Raw genomic sequence first — 21,080 nt, 5'->3', positions numbered from 1 at the left:
AAAACACCATCTACAACTAGTTGTTTAGATGGTGAGGATTGCAATGCACAAAACTATACACAAGTAGCTCTAAGATTAGTCAAACAGCACCATAAGTGGCAGGAAATATAAATCAGATGCACATTGCACCACTTATAAAAAAATTGTCCACAAAAGCTAACATTGCTTCAGTATTGTTGGGAGCTAAGAAGACTAGTACCTAAACTACTTCAGATACCAAAAGCAAGGATTGCGGGGAACCTTTAGCACTCTCAAAACATCATAGAGAAACTGCTAGTAATAGTGTTAGAGGCCACTATTGCAGCAGTATTAATGCTAACAGAAGTTTCGGCTTGAGATCCACCATTTAGAGTAGCTTGAGCATTTGATACAAAGGGAATTATACCTTGATTGTTTACAGCAGCATTGGTTTTCCAGCATTTCCCCGCTTAAAAAATTGCTGGTGTTGGTGGTTTTTGGGTAATTTCTCACCTTTTGATTAGGACAACCTGTCACATCCTACTGCCAGGGGTGCTAAGTGTGATTTCAAAAACATGGGGGGTACTAGATGTGATTAGAAGAAACCTCAGGGGAGGTTTCTGATATTAACCCTTATCCCAATATAAAAGGAAAAAGCCCCAAATTTTCCAGTAAAACCCCTCTTGTCAGTCCTGCTCGCCATTGTCCCTCGCTGTCTTGCGTACTTGGCTTGAAAGAAGCATGCTTTGAACCGTCTTTGCTGTGATAGCAAAGTCAGCCCACCGGCAGAGCGCCAGATTAAGCAACGTCAGTCATTCCCTCTTTGCAGTGAAAATTCATCACTCTCTTCCTGAATATAAATGGGTTCTTGATTTTGTGATTGACCTGAATTTTCTTTGAAATGGTTTTATGGGTTTTTTTACAGCGAATGAATTAAATTAACCATGATTTTTTTCGGGGGTCTATAGAAGAATTGGGGAGAAGAATGGGCTCTACCACGGTTGGCTGGCAAAGAGGAGAGAGAATGCCGGTGTCCAGAAAAAGGTTCCTGCCTTACGGACCCAGTGGTAACATCCCAGTTTCCCGTATTGCCTATTTATTTAAGACATTGATGTTAATGCATGTAATTGTAGTTGCAAATATGCCATAGTCTGATGAATAGTTATGTTTTGGGAGTTGAGCTTTGTTTTTGTTGTTCGTTATCCATCTTGGTACAGCATTTTCTGAATTTTATTTGTTTTCTGAAGCTTGGATTTTTTATTCATAAGTGTCACTTTGCTCGCACTTGCAATTCTTTTACCTCTGCGGAACACGTATCTGTATCTCCTCTCTAACTTCTGGTACTTCACTAGAGTTGGCCTCCCCGCATGCCCACGCCCGCCTACGTGCAAACTATTTGTTCCTTTTGTTAATAAACTCGGTTTTGCCTTCATGCGAACAATTCTTTTTGGGCATGCTCTTTCTACCGTTGCCCTTTTATGGGATTGATGAATGACAAAGAAACTTGACTCACGCATCTTGGATTTGTTTCATCTCTTCCAAAAAAATAGTTGCAGCATATATCTTTCTTGAACTTCAAAATGTCTGAGTGGTAATGTTAAGAAAAGAAAAATTGGAATTTGAGCTTATCTTGAGTGAAGCTTCAAGCAAAACTTGTTTCAGTTAATTAAATTCCATTGTTGTCTTCTCTTCTCTTATTTAGTACTTGAAGGTACTTGCAGAAGCCTACTCTTTGTTGGCATAGTGAGATCAACTTTTATGATGCTATTGTGATCTCTTTGGAAGTTTGTGGAGTCGCTGTAATCATTTTCTGAAGATGAACATCCATTATCTTTCGTCTGTTTGTTTATATATATTCTACATCTGCTGGACACTGATTGACACTATCTAATGAAAGCCTTTACCTCATCCAAACAAGAGCAAACTTTCATCTAAATGGAAATTTTCATGTATGGAAGGCGTGCTAGTTATTGTTTGATTTCGTAAAATTCAATTAGACATGGCACATGTGGGTCTTTGCATGATTAGAAACAAGTTCTTATTTACCATATTCCCTGCCCTATGCAATCGTTGATGTCTATCGTAACAGCTTCCTAATCTAGCTTTTATTTTGTCTTCAACCAGGTAGATGATGTATAATTGTGGTAAAGGCAATCATTAGTTTTTGCCATCTTTTATGGTTGTATTATTGATATTCAGCGGCTGCCAAATTGATAGACTCTCAGTTTGACTTTTCTAAAATAAATAAGGAGTTCTGCTGTTATGTCAACTTGTAACATGTGAATGATGAAAAATCCGTCAAAATACTCTGGTCTGTTGGCCTTGTAATCCGTGGTTTTGCTTGTTATTTCATTTGGGATTGTGCTTAGTTTGAGAGACTATCCAATTGCTGTGAAACTCAAAGTTCTGCAGTGTGACAATGGGTCTGTTTGGTTAGCATAATTTGCAAAAAAAAAAAAAAAAAAATCCCGAATATTATTCACTCAGTTTGCATCATAAATCCAATTTCCAAACACCTTTTTATCTCACACATATTACATCACAAAAGGTGCTACAGTGTTTTTCCAAATAATCTCCAATCCAAACACACCCCCGTGTTGTGGATTATACTGTGCTTCAGTGGCAGTATAGCACTTCATGCATCTTCCAATATATCCTGTTGCATGGCCTTGATGATTTGTCTTTTATAAGTATGCTTTTCTGATAAGTTCATTGGTATGTCTTTATGAGGCTATAACAAGTATCATCTTTGTTTCTTCTTCCCAGTACATGCACATCTTAAAAGATTAGTCAGTTCTTATCATGTTTGTTCTTTTTATACTTTGTTTTCCTCATTTAAGAGTTTGTACACGGCTGTATTTACTTTGGTTTTAGAAGTTATTGGGCTTTGAACTTAAAACCAGGGTCTTTTTGCAAAATAGGCCATTAAAGTAATCTTCATTAATCTGAGGTCCTATTGTTTAATAAATCAAAGCAAACTGGCAATTCGCATCATACGAAATGGGTTCACGTCCAATTACAGGAGGGATGTTCAGTACTGATTCTCATAGTACTGCCACGAGGTTGATGAGCTAATTCCTATAGATGTCCATTTGCCAGGCTGTTCTCCTAAACCGGAAGCAATTACAGATGCTATAACAAACTTCATAAGAAAGTCAAAAGTTCTTGTGCTTAACTACTATTTTCGGTGCAGATATTAATTTGAAAACACAGAAGAGGATGAAAATTGGAGGCATGAAATCTGGTTCTGCATGTTGGCGTGAGGAATTGGATGTGAAGAAACAAAAACTTTCTGCAAAAGTTATTGACTATTCTGATCCGTTTACCACGTCTAGTGTGCTGGAAGAATTGGGTTCTGGAAAATATGGAAGTGTTACCAAGGATATGGAGGACCTTATTTGTCGGAGGCGACTGTTATTAGGTATTTACTGTGCAGTTGATCCTACACTTGCTAATCTGGATTTGGAAAACTACTCAAGTGAAAAGCCGTTTGAGACAAAGGGATCAACTTCTGTTGATGTCATTGATGTGGAAGATGATTGTGATGCAAGCACTGTTGCTCCACTGCAGTCTGTTCCAGGGGTACAGCATCTCCCTCTAGCTGGGCCTCTTGTCATTCTTGATTCAGATGATGAAGACCTCAGGAATGAGGGCTCTGCATATCCCTACCAGGAGATTGTGTTGCCAGATCCAGGTAGAAATTTGCTATTGAAGGATTTTGAGGTAAGTGTGTTATGATTAATTAAGTTTATTTCAGTAAATGCACAAACAATTAACAAATCTTTTCTGAACATCAACTTTGATGTTTGGGACATTTCTGCACTGCATGTATATAATGTTTAAATTTCTGTTGCTGGACATACCAGAGTAAAAGAGTGTATGGATCATGATGGAAGGACCATAAACATGACATATACTTTATTCATTGATCAAGTAGAATTTGACAAAACCAGATTAAAAAGAGAGAGAGAGAGAGAAACTGGCTATCCGAAGACTTAATTTGTGAAGTTTGACAGAATCAGTTGCTGATAACTTCTGCAGAATCTTCTTTTCATGTCATTCAAATGATAAATTTTCCTTGCATTGTGACATTGCGAGTGAAAAAGGGATTTAGGGCACAATCTTGACTAAGGAAAGGATTGTGTAGAATGTCTTTGAAATTTTGTAGCTGAGGTGAAAGAGGAAGATTGTTTTTCATGGCTTTTTCCTATTCCTTATTGATGAATATGGGTAGATTTTATTGAATCATATTTCAATCAGGATTATGGCAACAAAACATCGAAGGAGAAATTTCTTAAAACAGAGAAATAAAACCTCCTCATGTGAATAGTGCCACTTTTCTTATTCTTAATTTTCATTGAATTACCGATGGACATTTCTTTTTCTGCATGTTGGGTGAATAGTTGTTCTTCAGACATGGCACAGTTGTAGTAAGTTAAAGCCATCTTTGAATTCTAAGAAGTTTAAACACAGGAAATGTTCCTGGGCTTTATCGATCTACTTATGTTACCTCATATTGTACAAAACAACATGGTTGTGTTATAATCGGTTGGCAATAGTAGATTAATAATCCTCAACAAAATTTGCTTACTTATCTTGGATCAGCATTGCCTTACTTTTTAGATTATGGAATCGTGTTGAAAGTGAAATACTCGATCACGTCATAGTTTTAGCACCATTACTGGCTAAGAAGGAAAACTGTGGCAGCCTAAGCGAAAAAATTTCAATCTCTTTGTATAATTTATGTGTTAGATTATCTGGACTTCCAAATTAGTTGCCTCCCATGGTCCCGATTTTATACATATTTCATGCACATGAAGCAACCTAATCATCCTCACAGAAAGGTTGTCTCTAGATTATGATGCTTCTTGATTTTGGAGACTGACACATGTAGTAAGAATCCATATGGGAGACACTGTTTAACAATCATTGGTTTATGAATGGTGATATTTTTTTTTTTTAAATCCTATACATTCATTATATTTACAATGTTCAGAAAGAAGATTTAGATGTATGCCTAGTGCAACTTAGTGGGCAAAGGCTGATTTAATTGCAAGGTAGACAAGAAGAGTTTGATAACTTTAATGTTTGTGTGAACTTTGAAAGTAAATTCCTACCTTGATTAGTTTTTAATTTGCCAATATCTATATGCAATGTTGTTGTACTGTAGATTATCATACTGTGATGCATGGTTTACATATTATCTGTAAATTATAATTCTTCTCAGAATCAACGTTCAAGAGCAGGAGTTGTCAGCTCGATCAGTCAGATGGAAGATAAGAATGATAAAGGTGTCTATGTGGGGTTAGAGGATGACATGGATGACAATGAGCACTCCAGCGCTAATGATGATGGCCTGGATGATATCTGGAAAGAGATGACATTTGCAATGGAATCTTCAAAGGTGTTATTCTCTGTCCTTTCATTTATCAGCTATGAAATTTTTACAGATACCTTTGATGATTTACTTGTAAAGATATTACTAAACTACCTGGTCACCGGGTGAATCAAAATCATTAATTGTTCATTTATCATTACTTTCTGCTTAAAAAAAAGGAAGAATTATTACTTTCTGCGGTCAGTACTTGATCCTTTTCAAACTTCCTTCAGCATTGACTTCAACACTGCAATCCTTTTCTTTGTCTGGTAGGAAACTGCTGTAGAACCTTCATGTGATGAACCTGCGGCTGAGGATGCAGACGAGTGTGATCATTCTTTTATACTAAAAGATGATATTGGTTACGTATGTCGTGTTTGTGGAATCATTAAGAGAAGTATTGAGACCATAATAGAGTATCAGTATGCAAAGGTTTGTTTCTCCTTTATTGAGTCTAGAACCATTGCAGTGAAACCTGAAAATAATATTTGACATGCATTAATATTTGGAAATAGCCTCATTTTTGTGCTGAAAAGTGTTGAAGCTGCTAGCGGCTATGTGCTGTGTATGTTTGAATTCATGCACCACTCAACAATGCACACAGTGCATTTGACCTATAACTTTACCCACTTAAACGTACATTGGTTCTGCTGGAGATGCCATCATCCTACTTCATTCTAAAAGCATAAGAGTTCTATATAAGATTAACACATTCAACATCTAGCCGAACTTAATATTTCAGAAATATGTCAAAGATTTTTTAGGAACTATGCTGTTCTACTGAAAATTTTAGCATTATGACTAAAGCATCTGACAAGATTGCCTGTAATAAGAGATCTCAATTTGAGCAAAAGAGTTACTCCAACCTGCTGATAATATAAGTAAAGACTGTTGTCTATTGTCACATTTATGCTTATTGGCTCTACGCATCACTAGCTAGAGCTTGCTCTTTCTTTAGTAGATTTGACAGGTTGGACATGTAGTAAGGAATGTTACAGAGCTAGTGTGGTTGTTTTCTGGATAAAGTTACTGGAAGTAGTGGTTGCTTGTCAGAGTAGTAGAGATGCTTGAAAACAGTCAATAAAAGAAGATGCTTAGCAAAAACGAACATGAATAGTATGGGTAAAGGAAGATGGATTTACTCTTATCTTTGTGGTGTTGGTTAGCAAATTTTAAGAACTTTTAACGTTTCGGGTATTTATTCTTGTGGATGAGTTTGACTGTTTTCTGTTCCTTCTCCTTGGTTAATCTGGCATATTTTTATTGGAACTATCATTTGATGGCTTTTTGGTAGCTGTCTTTGTTGTTGCAATACCTAATCTATTGCAGCACTAAGAATGTGTGTTCATATAATTTTGGGTAAAAAAACAAAAAAGCCCCTTATAGGAAACCTAATAGATAGAAAAGCCTATGTGGTTTCAAAACATACAAAATGACACCTCATGCTTTGAACTAAATTGTACAGGTGATGGAATCCGTTAAAATTAACGGAAATGACTTATTGGAACCTAAAAATAAATTTTTTATACCAAATTTTAACAAATATACTTGTTCTTCCCATTAGCCCCCAATTCTTTCTCTCTATAGAATGAAACAAATGATTTTGTTGACCTGTCTTTTGCTTAATTATATCAGGGCATTTTTGTCATTTCGTCCGTCCCTATTTTAACGTATTCCGTCACCTTTACAATTTAGTTCAAAGCATGAGGTGTTGTGTTGTATGTTTTGAAACCACAGGAGGCTTTTCTATATACTAGATTTACCACAGAGGGCTTTTTTATTTTTTACCCTATAATTTTTTTCTGTCAGGTTTCGTTTTAATTTGGAACTTTGCATCAAGCATTTAAGTCTTTCTATAAGGATGCAAAACCAATGAGATGTTCACTAAAATTACAACAGGAGTATCATCATTTGAGGTGCTAGGGTAAGTGATTTGTATGACTTAGTTAAGCTCAAGTTATACTAATTCTTACAAGTGATATTGATGAGAAAAGTAAATTTTCTTTGTCTGGGCAACAGTTAACTTTGTAATCTTTCCAAAACTTTTGCATCCTATTTGTTACTCATTGTCCTTTGAAGAATGAGTTGGAACTAGAAATTGAAGAATAGAACATTGGTGTCAATCCTTACTTGGCTTTCCTAAATGAGAAAAAATGGCAAGTACTTGCTGAAGTTGATTTTTCAAGTTTCTTCTTTCAATTCTCTTTAACAGCTGTGGGGAAATACCTGAAGTAGGCTTTGTGAAGTACAATTCAAATTTTTGACACGAATCAACACAATAATGTTTACATTCTTCTGTGGTGTTAAATGTTATGGGACAAATAATTTTACAGTATGAGTATTTGGTAGTCACATATGAATTGGTAAGAGATCTTGATAGGATGCAGTGTAATGTGTGGCGTTACTTATATGCATGCCAAAACTGTCATGAGGAAGTCCATATAATATATAGGCCTTTACACTGAAGAAAATCTGTTTTGATTCAATTAGTCAGCAGTTTAGCCTCCTGCGTTGTCTACGTTCATGTTATCTCGTTTCTCCATATATGTTTTTCCAATGATCTCGAGGTGAAATCTTTGAGTTTTCAGCATATGTAGTTCACTGTTTTCTATCTCCATTTAACAAAATTTTGGCAGTCCTCGCTAGCCTATGAATTTAGACCTCCAGCAGAAAATATTTATGTATTACTCAGCAATTGTCATGGATAGGGTAGTCATTCATTAATACAGATTTCTTCTTTTCTTCAAGGCTAGGAGTACCAGAACATACCGATATGAAGGTCGTTCAGCCAAGGACCCTGACCAAACTGAATATACTCCAGGAGGAGTTAAGTTATGTGCTCATGATTTCACTGCGGCTGAAATATCTGCCCACCCTAGGCATCGCAAGCAAATGAAGCCACATCAAATTGAGGGCTTCAATTTTCTTTTAAGCAACTTGATGACAGATAATCCCGGTGGTTGTATTATGGCCCATGCTCCCGGATCTGGGAAAACCTTTATGATTATCAGTTTTCTACAGAGTTTTATGGCTAAGTATCCATTTTCAAGGCCTTTGGTTGTGCTACCAAGAGGCATCTTGGCCACATGGAAGAAGGAATTTCAAAGATGGCAAGTAGAGGACATTCCCCTTTTTGACTTTTATTCAGTCAAAGCAGATAGTAGAACTCAGCAGCTTGAAGTTTTAAGGAAATGGGCCGAAGAAAGGAGCATTCTTTTCTTAGGATATAAGCAATTTTCTTCAATTGTATGCGACACAAATTGCAGCAAGGCTGCAGCTTCCTGCCAAGAGATCCTTTTAACTTGCCCTTCAATTCTTATACTAGATGAGGGTCACACGCCTAGGAATCAAGATACTGATGTTTTGACCTCCCTTGAAAAGGTTCAGACACCGAGAAAAATCGTACTCTCTGGGACCCTGTATCAGAATCATGTCAAAGAAGTTTTTACCATTTTGAACCTTGTGAGGCCTAAATTCCTGCGCTTAGGCACTTCAAAAGGCATCAAAAGACGTATCTTGAGCAGAGTTTCAATAAGTAGCAGAAGAGATATCTTGAGGAAAGGTTCAGACAACGAATTCTATGAAGTTGTAGAGCATACATTGCTGAAAGATAAAGATTTCAAGAGAAAGGTAACAGTCATACAAGATTTGCGAGAGATGACAAGTAAGGTACTTCACTATTACAAGGGAGATTTCCTGGATGAACTTCCGGGACTTGTTGATTTTACTCTTCTCCTTAAGCTGTGCCCTAAACAACAAAAGGAAGTTGCAGAGCTGAAGAAATTGTCCAGGAAGTTCAAAATAAGTTCTGAAGGGAGTGCTCTCTATGTTCATCCTCAGCTGAAGTGTCTTTCAAAGAATTCAGTAGTTAAAGACAGGGTTGATGAGGAGAAGATTGATATGATCTTAGAGAAATTGGAAGAGAGAGATGGAGTGAAAACTAAGTTTTATCTGAATCTCCTTCAGCTCTGTGAATCAAGTGGCGAGAAGCTGTTGGTTTTCAGCCAGTTTCTCCTGCCCCTCAAGTTCTTGGAGAGGTTGACAGTGAAGGCAAAGGGGTATAGTGTTGGAAAAGAAATATTTATGATCACTGGTGATTCAGATAATGACACACGGGAGATTTCTATGGAAAGGTTTAACACTTCCTCAGATGCTCGAGTATTCTTTGGATCCATCAGAGCATGTGGTGAAGGGATTTCTCTTGTAGGGGCATCACGCATTATAATATTGGACGTGCATTTGAACCCTTCAGTCACTCGCCAAGCTATAGGTCGTGCATTCCGACCTGGTCAGGAGAGGAAAGTCTACGTGTATAGATTGGTTGCATCAGGTTCGCCGGAAGAGGAAGACCACTCAACCTGCTTTAGGAAAGAGTCAATTGCCAAAATGTGGTTCGAATGGAACGAGTTTTATGGCCACCATGACTTTGAAATGGAGGCTGTAGATGTAAGAGATTGTGGTGATTTGTTCTTGGAAGCACCCAGATTGAGGGAGGATTTGATCTCTGTATACAAGAGGTGAGTAGGACACTCTATTTCTCGAGTAGTCTGCATTAAAGTGCTTTATTTCCTCTTTCAATTATTTTTTTCAGGTTCAATCTGATATTTTGAATGTCTGTTGTTTACTTTGTATTTTCAGATAAGTGGTAACAGGTTGCGACTGGTTGGATAGTAGATCATCATTGTGATCTTGGTTTCAGTTTACGAAGTGTAGGCAGGTTGCTAAACAATCTACTGAGATTCAAATGTACAAACTATGAATCCAACTCTGAAAGCGAGAAATTCCCCAGGCATTGATGATAACTAGCATCCTAGTCATGTTTGCATATCTATCTGAGGATGTATTTGTTTCTATTTGCTTTATTAGGTGTTTCAGATCAGTTCTCTAGGCATTGAAGATGGATTACTTTCGACTGTTCCATATCAGATGAACTTCTTTTTTTGTACAGTATATATCGGCCTCGTTGGTAAGTACCGTGGGGCGCTCACCCTCTGGATGGTGAATGCCTACTGCTGATGAAATTGCTAGTTTTCGCTGTGCCTAGAAATAAAGCTGATTGCATGTGTATTTATCAAAATGAAGCATCTTTGGCATGCAGTTGTTAATTGTTGTGGGAACCAGGTGATATGCTGCTCAGCAGTATTGTAGCTTTGCTTATTCAAATGCTCTCACCGTCAAAAAAAAAAAAAAAAGATGATCAGTACTAATTGACCATAGCCAGGCCTACAGCACAGAAAGGGTGCAAGTTGAAGACGTACAAGATTAAGCTTAAAGACGGAAATAGAAAACAGAGATCAAATTCGACAGTACAAAGTATGAGAGTCAAGTCTCCTCGTGACTATCTACAATCTTTGCTTGCACGAGTTCTAGTTCCTTTATCATTCTGATTGGAAAGTTTCCTTTCAATTTGATATTTATTACCAGATCAATGTTGCATATTTCTATTTTCCCTTGCCAAACCAAAAACCGTATATCACATACTTTTTACAGATAAGCTATTCTTACCAAACAATGTATATACAACATTCTCATCTTACATCTCATACAGGGAAGACAAAAACTCCTCCTCATAGCCCATTTAAAGGAAAAAAAATCACCGCCCTGCCAGTTTCCTTTCAACAATAGCTTCAATTCTAAATAAAGTAACGATCTCAGGCTACAAAATCATGCAAAGTTTGAGAGGAGGCAAATCGATTCTGCTGATTTCCCGAGTCCATGCAGTCAAAATCTGCAGCCTGTACACCCATGGAAGGTGCTGCTACACTGCACTTATCATCCCCTCTCATGGGGATATAATTCTGGTAAGTTTGGATGGGCATTCGCACGGTGCCTCCATCGCTGTGTTGCAACCCCAAGGTGAGGGACACTCCACTGCCATTCTCAAACCTTTCCAGCTCAGACATGTGGTATGCAGCAGCAGAAGCTACCATATATCTACCGTTGCCTTCTATTGATTGAACAACTGCTGTATCCGGTAAAACATTGGAGTCATTCTGAAATGGTCGACCAATATTCGTTTCCATCATTTCTACATCCGGAAAATAATCAGACTTTGACTCAATCAATTGCTCGGCACTGCATCGCTCAGTAACTGTTGAAGTTGTACTTTGTAGTATATCTTCGCCTCTACCTTCAGATTCCTTGACATCACCAACTACGGTTTTTCCAGCAATATCAGATGAAGAATTGGAGTCCATTTCAGCATCAACAGCCTCTTCCTTGTACATCTCCTCAACCATGGGCTTCCAAAGACGCACTCTTGCATTTATAAACCAGTTTGAGACCTGGATCAGGCCGTTTGTGTCAATAAAATATTGTTACATGAACTTGCTATATATTCTATGCAGTGCACAAGGCTATGCAGAAAATGAGTTAAACAATCATCCTTCTCATTTATAAACACAAGAAGGTGCAGCAAAGCTTTCACACCTTGAGATTCATTGTCCAGTTAAACTTCTCATGAAGGCAAATTATTTTCCGACTGCTAACTGAGGTGATGAAAAAATCCTCCACAAACACACACACAAAAGGAGAAGACGAAATAAAAATCCCTCTGTTCCCTAAATTCCCATCAAAGGCACCTTCTCTTGCCCACACCAGGCTGAAAATTTCACATGATGTGTAAGAAGGAAAATGAGAGACATAGTAATCTCCATTCTCCAGTGGAGTAAAAGATATCACTTTCCTCCAGTGATATTCTAATTGCATACTTTTATTTTAAATTATAAAAAAATAAAAATAACAAATATTTAAAAAATAACAAATAAACAGACAAACAAAGAAGTTTGTGGACACTCAACTTTTATAACGTGAATTTCATAGTTCACTGGTACAAACTACAGAACAGACATCTTGAATTTTTCGATATTTGCATCATTAATGTGGAGATACCATTAGCTCAGCTCTCTCTTGGATGCTATTAAAATTAACACATTCATGGTACATACTACAGTATAAGATTTTTTTACCTGACTTCTTGTTAAGCCAGTCTGCCTTGCCAGCATGATCTTGTCAGAATCTTTAGGGTAGCTGTTAAGCAGAGAAGTGTCATTATATATATTACAACGATCAACCATTACTGACTAATGAAAACTGCATAACTACAAATGACATAACGTAATTCAGGAAAAACCTACGGATGAAGAAAATGCTCAAAAAGCCAAGCACGTAAAACTGTAACAGAACTTTCAGGCAGCCCTCTCTGTGGCCTCCAGGCATGTTGCTGCATCATACCAAGCTGCTGCAGGGCTCTCTGCTGTTTGATCTGTTGGTCTACATACCGGAGGCGAGATATTCCAATCGCTTTACTGCTTGTTGAAGCATCTTGCTCACCAAGACTTCTCCTTGTTACTTGAACCTGCACATTGATTGCATCTCGCAAGCACCGAAAGTGACGGGAAATTGTCTGGAGGGCAAGAGCTGTGTATGGTCGTGCAGCCTCAGATCCCGCTATAACATCAAATGATGACACTACAATCTGCATTTGATGATAATACTGTTTGTACCTTTTGTCAACCTGTTACCATATAGTGCAATCTTAGAAATGCATCAAATGTGAGTAGAGCAGAGTTGACTCAAGCTTAGAAATCTTTTAATGCAAAGGACTTTGGAGCTAGTCACATCAGTTCTCGAGAAATTCATTTTTAAAAACTGCTATTTACGACAACATATGAAGATTATTCAATCATTCCAGTATATGCATTTTTCCTATTTAACCATTTCGTTCCAACCTGTAAGAAACATGGAAATCTTTAGAATATGGCATGAAGGTTCTTGACATAACTCCTCTTCTGACCCAAATCCCAGCAAACCCCAGTTACTAAATGAATGATAATGAACTGTATACTACATAAAAGGCTTAAAAAACTTGTAAGAAACCTCTTCAAGATGACTAAGCATCCACCATGTTTTAAACTGGAAGAATCACTCGATAAAAATTTTTAAGCCTAACACGGACATCATTTAAGAGAAAGTAATGTCATTGCAATTACATCATTTCCCACTTAATCCTGAAATCATGCAGAAACAACTGTAATGCACTGTTCAGCTGTCCACTGTTATAATACTTAGAGAGAGAAAAAAAGAGAAGAATAATGAAAATATTTCTCTGCAAAATCAATACGTCTGGAACATGAATCTTTCTAGCCCTCCACCTCCCACTTCCCACCTTTCAGGTGAACAACAAAATGGGGGAAAACACACACAGAGCATTGTCCTTGTTAATCAATCACACCAGTTGCTACATTTTAGAAGTCCAACCTGTCTTGACTACATGAATTCTTAAGCTAAAGTTATCATTCTGGGAACACAGTGGATTGGATTGAGGACTGTTGAACCCATCAAATTAGAAAACGTTGATAGCATCAAGAATAATACTTGAAATTTTGAATAATATTATGGCAAAGTAAATGATAAAATATCACAGCTATGGAGCTAGAGTACAAAGTTTGGATTTTTTCTGGAGATTGCAATCAGTTTAGTAGCTTTTAGATTGCAGAGGATGAGAATATAGAGGAGTTTAACAACACACCATCCCAGAAAGTTATACACTGACGTGTCTAAAAAGAGACATCTGCTGAAATTCTCCAACACTTTCAATTATGGGCATCAGATAGTTTGTTATTTAGATACCAAAACTTTGGATAATTGGCAAGTTTGTATATTAAGGAGAATATCTTTCTTCAGAAAAAGTTAAACACGAGAGCTGAGCACAAGAAGGAAATATCTACAACACCTTTGAAAATTACTAAAATCAAGACAGAAGGAAGAAAAGGAGTGCACTGACCTCATCCATCATTGCCAAAAGCTTTGACATTTTACTCTGCAAATCTTGTTTCTCAGCTGCAGAAAGTTCACTGGCAGAGTTACTGCTTGATTCTTGTACATTTGTAGATGATCCACATATTGGATAATCTGACTCTCCATTTTTTGGATCTCCATGTGATTCTTTGGAATCTTTCATTGCACCCTTCTTTGGATTATGCTCCTTGAGAGCTTTTCTCACATTAACAACTTCATCAAGCAGTTGCTGAGCTGCCTTCAGATACTTCGAATTTGGAACAGCTCTTGCAATGCTTGGCATTCCATAAGGAGATACATCAGCTCGTGCTGTATCTGAATTGCTTCCTGGAAAGCCAGAAGAAACATACTCGATGTGTCTTGACTGTTTACTTTGGGAACTATCAAGATTTTCAAAGTACCCATTTCTACCAGTGCCTACAGCTGGTATAGATGGATTAGCGCTCAACAAGGAAGAATAACCAGGATTAGGAGAACTACATTGTAGTGATGACACTTGAAAACCTGATGGTACATGTGTACTCAGAGTAAGAGATAATCCCTGAATCTGCATGTTTTGTGGATTTTGAAGGACACCAGCAGCATCACCCCCAGGGTACATTAACAGCATGCTATTTCTACTATTTTTCCATTCAGTCAAGTCATGCTCCCCAATTCTCTGCCCTCCAAGGTCAACCAGATTTTCATGTTCAGATGCTTTGGAACTTGAAGCTACTAGCAGATCAGTAATGCTGCTGCCATGGTTTTGTGAATTTCCTGCCAATGCACCTGAATATGACCCTGAAGAAGATGAGTAGTTCATATACATCATCAAATTTCCAGGAAGCACTGGTGCATTTGAATAAGAACTAGATAAAGATTCCCTTAAGTGGAGCATTGTTGACATATCTCTTTCATTGTCTGAACCAGGAAAATATGCGGCCATCTATTCTAGCCGATTCAAGAATTTCCCTTCTGAAGAATTTTGACTTCAATGAGTTAATATCTCCTCAAACAGGTCATTAACTGGTGATCACAGCCTCTGCATAGTCAAGAAGCTATTACCAACAATGGATTAAAATGCGTGCATCCACCGATGTTAGTTAGTCAGAATTGTCACATTGCACGTTAAAGTAAAGAGAACTAGTCTAACATATGCTTCAATAATTGAATATTCACAGACATGGTACACAAGTACCATACGCAAAACTCAGAATTCATAAACCCATAAACGCACTCTGCATTTTTGTGTGATACACCTAGAAAGATTCAAGAGTTGGAGGCTTCAGAAATAAATGACAATGATCAAATAGCCTACATAGACGGCATAAGCATTTAAGGTTCAAGAACCAGACCACAACCATTTTCCATATTCTGTGCAAGCATTCTTTGTGCTACTGACCACATGTGCATTTAATTCTGGTAGGTCTTCTAAAAAACCAGCAAGTCAGTAAAGCAATCTTAGTTATTATGTTAAAAATTACTATAATGCAGCAACAGGAGTGCAGTAGGAAGTGATGGTTCTGCAACTTGTGCGGATTCAGCAAATCCTTTACCAGTTTCTGATCAACCAAAGCAATTTTACACTGGTTGACCAGGGGTAATAGGATCGAGCAATTCACACAAGTTTCGGTGTCACATGAAAGCATCTATTAACCTATCTTAAAACAACTTTAAGACCAATACTGAGTCAGACATAGAATTGGACATTAAGTTGTCAGAAACAAGGGGAAAACCATGGAGCAGAAATGTTTGTGAGCAACTCATGGACTAAGAGGACTAACATATCGGAGAAGGAAGCATTCCAATAACCCTATAGAAAAAAAAAAAAAAAAAAAAAAAAAAACCGGTACTATGATTTTCCTTTATATGTCATTGTTTGTCCCCTCCAGGCACCTTGGAAGACGTAAACAAGTTCATTCCTGAGCAGCTAAGAAATTAGTGAAAACAAAGTCAAGGTAGAGAATTAACTTAGTCTAACATCCAAAAAATAAAAATATTTCAAGTACCTGAAAACCAGTAGCAGTTGTGTGTCCTGTGGGGAACACAAAAGCTCCGATCGGCAGAGCCAATCCTCCTTCAATGGAAACATACCGATCCCAGGACTCAAATTTCAGGCATAAACACAGACACCTACGGATTCCCTCTCTTTCTCTCACACGCACAACCCCCAGAGAAAGTCACCGAGGAGCAAGAACTCCAAAATTCAAAAATGAAAACAGGAAAAAAGAAAAGGAAAAAGAGAAGGGACTTCAATAAGTAAAGTAGAAAGTACAAAAAAATGATCACGCCTTTACTCTCTTTGGTCTTTTCTTATCATATATTCTCCATCCATTCCATCGTCATAATTGATAATACTATCTTTCTTCTACTATCCCCACGTGAGAGACTGCTTGCACTTCACAAAACGCGCACACAAACAGAACAGTTTTCTCATCTGTCTCTTCTCTCTATTTCTACGCGAAAGCCCCAACAAGCTTTCTTTTTGCCCACTTTCTTTTTGATGTCAAGGGACCGCTTCTCTTTCTCTTTCTCACTCTCCTCAAACGGGTTTTCTTAGCTTTCTTGGTTAGTGTCTTTCTTGGTTGTTGTTGTTGTTGCTGCTGTAAATATTGTTGCTGTTGTTGTTGCTTAGATTACTTGGTTCTTGTTATTCTTTGCTGTTGCTGTTGTTGTTGATGATGTTTGGTTAAGGATTTCAATCTCTAACCACCAGTTGGTGGACCTAAACTCTCTCTTAAACCTTCTTCTGTTACTGTACTACTTGCTCTCCCTCTCTCATCTAAAGCATGGATGGATGAAAGGTGCGAACTGCAGCAAATAATATCCAACCATAAATGGCCTTTCTTTAATCCTTGTTTGTTTGCTTGTTTGTTTTTGTGTATTCTTTAAAGGAACAATTTCAGAAACCTCCCCTGAGGTTTGTGACAGTCTCACTGTCTCCCCTGAGATTTTCAAAATATCAGAAACCTCCCCTAAAACTAATTAGCTAGTAACAAATCAATCCAATTCAAATACAAAAACAATATAAAATTGGTATTAAGAGAGATAAAATAATTTAATTCCATAGCTAACCTCAAGTTTTGTATTAGATAGTTAATTTACTATGAATAATATATATCTATTTTAACTTTATCAAATGTGAGGCGGTGTGGTTGTTTCTGCATTCATAGAGAGTAAATAAAAGAACAATATTCTAACTTTACAACAAGTTACCAACTTAAAGTCTCATCTACATATTGCACGTGTAATATCATACTATTATATCTATTATAACATATCAGTTGCATAATTTGCCACAAGAGAAACAAAACATATAAACCTTACTACAGTCAACAATTTGATTTTAAAAAAACATTTGTTGAATAATCACCAACAAGAAAAAAAATTTGTCATAATTAAAAGGTTTTTCAATTTAGTAACATACAACCAACAATATTTACCTATATTTCATACAACATCAACATTTATTTGCGATGATAACAAAAGTAACAATTAGGGTAAAAAAAGGAGAAAAACATTGTAATTGAATACCAATCATTAAATGAAGCAGACCATACAGAACATAATGCAAACTACATAATGTCGTATTTTTCATTTTTTGTTTGATCCAAGCTATTCCTTTTCACTTGCAGGGTCACTATTAAGCATGATCATCAAGAATTACCTTAACTTCCTCAATCAAATAATAAAAATTTCCAAAATTGAAGAGCAAAAAATCTTAGAAACTAGCCTTGAGATTTTCACAATTACGAAAATTTTGAGAAAAATTTAAGAGCAAATTTCCTTGTCAAGTCTCCTAAATCTTTGGATATGCCTAAAGAAGCTCTATTTCTCTCATTCTATAAAAACTACTAAAGTCTGAGTCATTGCTTCTACTCACACACATTAATTATCAATCACAAAAAATATGCCTATATTTGGCCCTCTTTTTGTAATGGCATATTAGAATTTTTTTTTTAAAAAAAACTTATAAATTGTCATTATTTTTGTTAAATATAGTTAATAACAATTTAACTAATCATGTGAACAGTTGCTGAGGGTGGTGAATAGTCTGCGGGGTCCACTCCTTGCGGGACACACTAAAAAAAAAAAAAAACTAATCATGTGAACATAATTGGGAAATATCTCTTAATTTGTATGGGTACTTAAGTCATTTAATCAATGATTGATGTGACCATTGGACTTCAATGACCTAATAGGGGATGTTTCTAAAAATATCGCTTCTTTAAATTGGTATTTGCATATTTTATTGTTTCGTTTTCTTGAGAGAGTGCCCAAGTCGCTACACGTGATTTGTCCTTTTCTACCCCTTACATTGAATACAAGTATTGCTGCTGTAGCCCCTTCTCTTCTTGTTTGTTGGTACATTTGCCACCTTATTATTGATATTTTGCTTGAGGCCCCAAAAGAAGGTGTCTCAATAATTATGATTTCTAAGTCTTAAATCTACGCCATGTTAGGGATAGAACCTTTTTTTTTATGAAAAAAATGTTTGGACGATTTTGGTTCTGATCACCATAATTGGTCAATCCAAAAGTATAGATTTCTAAAAAAATAGTTATAAATTACTCATCAATATAACCTTAGTATCAATAGTGAATTCCAAAAACACACAATTTGTCATGATAGGAATAGACGCTTAGACACTTCACATACGTCTTCGGTACTATCCTAGTCCGTAGGAGTTCTTAAGCTCCAGCACACAACATGTAATGTGTCCTCCAATAAAGCAAGATTGAGGCCTAAATTTTATGGCATGTAGACAATCTTGATTCGTAGCAATAATTTTTTAATGCTACTATGATCAGAGCTGTTGCTCTAATTGTTGAACAACTTTTCTATAGCCCCACTACTGCTGTTATGAATAATCCCATTCTAATTTATGCCTAGGCTGTCTAGATGCATAGTAGGAGCTTCCTTGTGTGTGTCCTCTCCTTCTCTCTCTCTCTCTCTCTTTATAGAAGTAACCAGTAGGTCCACTACCCCTATATATTGAAGTTGATATTTGACAAAAAAAAAAAAAAAAAAAAAAGAAGTAGGTCCACTACCTACCATTCTTTATGAAGCTAGGGGGATAAGGGGCACAAACAGTTACACATACAATCGTTTCTGTTGGTTGTGTGCATTTTTCATTACGCGTAACTTTGATTCCACGCGATGTAATTTTCTTTGCACACGACGTAACTTTAGAATAAATTTTTATGGATTCTACACACGGTGTGAAAATTAAGTTATAAAATATGATTTGAGCCGCATAAAATTTTTTGACTAAATTATGGCAGTCAACTGCCAGACAACCGTTCCTGCCCCATTTCCGAAGTTAAGCATATTCTATTAAGAGTGACACATACACCAACCGACTCCAGTTGCCTAATTCTTGTGGAAAATAATCAACCATTCCCTTTGCCAATTGCCATTGTTCCTTTGGCACTTATTGATAGTGTTCCGTCCATAATCAAGGGAATCCGCTTGTTTCGCAGTTTAGGGGTTTAATAAGGACGACATGAGGAAATTAAGACTGAATAATAGGGCAACTAGTATCTTAAAAATCAGTTCTTGAATATTCACAATACCCAAAGAAAAGGAACTGCAGAGATGGGAACCCTTTTCAAAGCATTAGGGATAACTGCCATAAACCGATTCATAAATTTTTTTTATTCGTAAAAAATTAATAAAAAGCTAAAGGTGAACGATCGTAGTTAAAAAATTCATCATGGTTTTTCATATTCTCAATATACTTATCAATAAGAGGAATTAATTCGGTAGCCCAATACATGATTGTACAAAGGATTGATCAATTAATTCGGTAGACCAATACATAATTGTAGAAAGGATTTTCCTAACGAACAATTCATTTGTTAGTAACATTTAAATTACACTTATTATATTACCGTGTGAATATATATGTTAACAATTATTATTGCATTTATAAATTTTTTCTATTCAACTTTATATTTTTAGAATGTCAACTACATCTTAACTAGACACCTCTTAGGGGGTGTTTGGATTAGTTGTTTTTGTGGGTGTTTTTGAAAAAATTTACTATATCAGAGTGTTTAAAGTATATTTTGGGATATTTTTAGAATATATTTTGAAATATTTAAGAGTAATAGAGTTTTTAAAATATATTTTAGGATATTTTTTAAATATTAAAAAAATTTAGACTATTTTTTGGAATATATTTTACGTTTAGAGTATTTTTAAAAAAATGTTATAATATTTAAAAAACTAATTTTTGAAAAACTGAAGGATCCAACGAAATAAGAATGTCAGAGTCCCTAAATTAAAGACAGTGCAGGATTGATGCAGATGTCACGAGACAACTGAAAAATGGTAATGTGTTAGATTATGCTAATCATTAGTTCTAAAATCTGACAACTTAGAATCCTTACTAAGCTGTGATGCCGACTTAACAAACATCAAGCTAACATCATCGTGACAACTCCACTCCAAAGAAGAAGAGATTGTGTCTGTGTGTTTTGGACAGCAACGTCGAGGCTTGGAGCAGCTTCATTTGGTCTCGTGCCGTCTTCATCGTTCGTACGCTAAAATCCAACAGTTCTTTAATCACAAAGCTATGGTTCATAGGCGTCGAAGATTCAGGATAAAATGTGCATGTTAAAAAAAATAAAAAGAAATAGAGGGAGGACTTTCACAGTTTTACGCTTGAATTTTTTAATTAGCGATTCCAAAGTGTTAGAAAATTATGTTCGACCGATTGGTCTGAACGTCCCAAACTAGCAATCAATTTCTGCACAAATAAAATCATGTAAGGTGGGTAAAGACATGAGATGCCCTTATACAGTAAATAATGATTAACACTAAGAAGTTTGAATTACAAAAGAGTAGTTCGAAACATTCGAAACACGCGCGGTTTGAGTTTAGTTCGTAAGCTTATTGATACTGAAGTTTAATTTATTAACCAACAGATCCAGATACAAATAAGTTTATATTTGATAATATT

The 21,080-nt window shown here is 36.4% G+C and overlaps 2 protein-coding genes across 6 annotated transcripts; one reads left to right on the top strand and one right to left on the bottom strand.

The window, feature by feature from the left end:
- The first annotated feature begins 628 nt into the window (after nt 1-628).
- On the top strand, nt 629-10,412 carry LOC140004129 (protein CHROMATIN REMODELING 35-like). Of its 4 annotated transcripts, none has more exons than XM_072074604.1 (7): nt 629-765; nt 884-1,025; nt 3,152-3,681; nt 5,186-5,362; nt 5,609-5,767; nt 8,084-9,852; nt 9,974-10,412. In XM_072074604.1, exons 2-7 carry the CDS (start codon nt 944-946, stop codon nt 9,975-9,977), a joined length of 2,721 nt encoding a protein of 906 aa, XP_071930705.1. In that variant the 5' UTR covers nt 629-765; nt 884-943; the 3' UTR covers nt 9,978-10,412. The 4 variants fall into 4 exon arrangements, with proteins under 4 accessions (XP_071930705.1, XP_071930708.1, XP_071930707.1 ...); XM_072074605.1 differs by having other exon boundaries at nt 635-765; nt 927-1,025; XM_072074607.1 differs by lacking the exon at nt 5,609-5,767.
- Nucleotides 10,413-10,792: 380 nt separating this feature from the next.
- Nucleotides 10,793-16,947, bottom strand: LOC140035085 (BEL1-like homeodomain protein 7). 2 transcript variants are annotated; one of them, XM_072074609.1, is made up of 5 exons: nt 16,123-16,947; nt 14,121-15,171; nt 12,472-12,851; nt 12,304-12,364; nt 10,793-11,619 (listed from the first exon to the last, which is right to left on the bottom strand). In XM_072074609.1, the coding sequence occupies exons 2-5, from the start codon at nt 15,057-15,059 to the stop codon at nt 10,987-10,989; spliced, it is 2,013 nt and encodes a 670-aa protein (XP_071930710.1). In that variant the 5' UTR covers nt 15,060-15,171; nt 16,123-16,947; the 3' UTR covers nt 10,793-10,986. The 2 variants fall into 2 exon arrangements, with proteins under 2 accessions (XP_071930710.1, XP_071930709.1); XM_072074608.1 differs by having other exon boundaries at nt 14,121-15,155.
- Between the last annotated feature and the right edge of the window lie 4,133 nt (nt 16,948-21,080).

Source organism: Coffea arabica, chromosome 2c, assembly GCF_036785885.1.
Source record: "Coffea arabica cultivar ET-39 chromosome 2c, Coffea Arabica ET-39 HiFi, whole genome shotgun sequence".
Lineage (NCBI taxonomy): Eukaryota > Viridiplantae > Streptophyta > Magnoliopsida > Gentianales > Rubiaceae > Coffea > Coffea arabica.
This window is presented reverse-complemented; position numbering and strand designations above follow the sequence as displayed.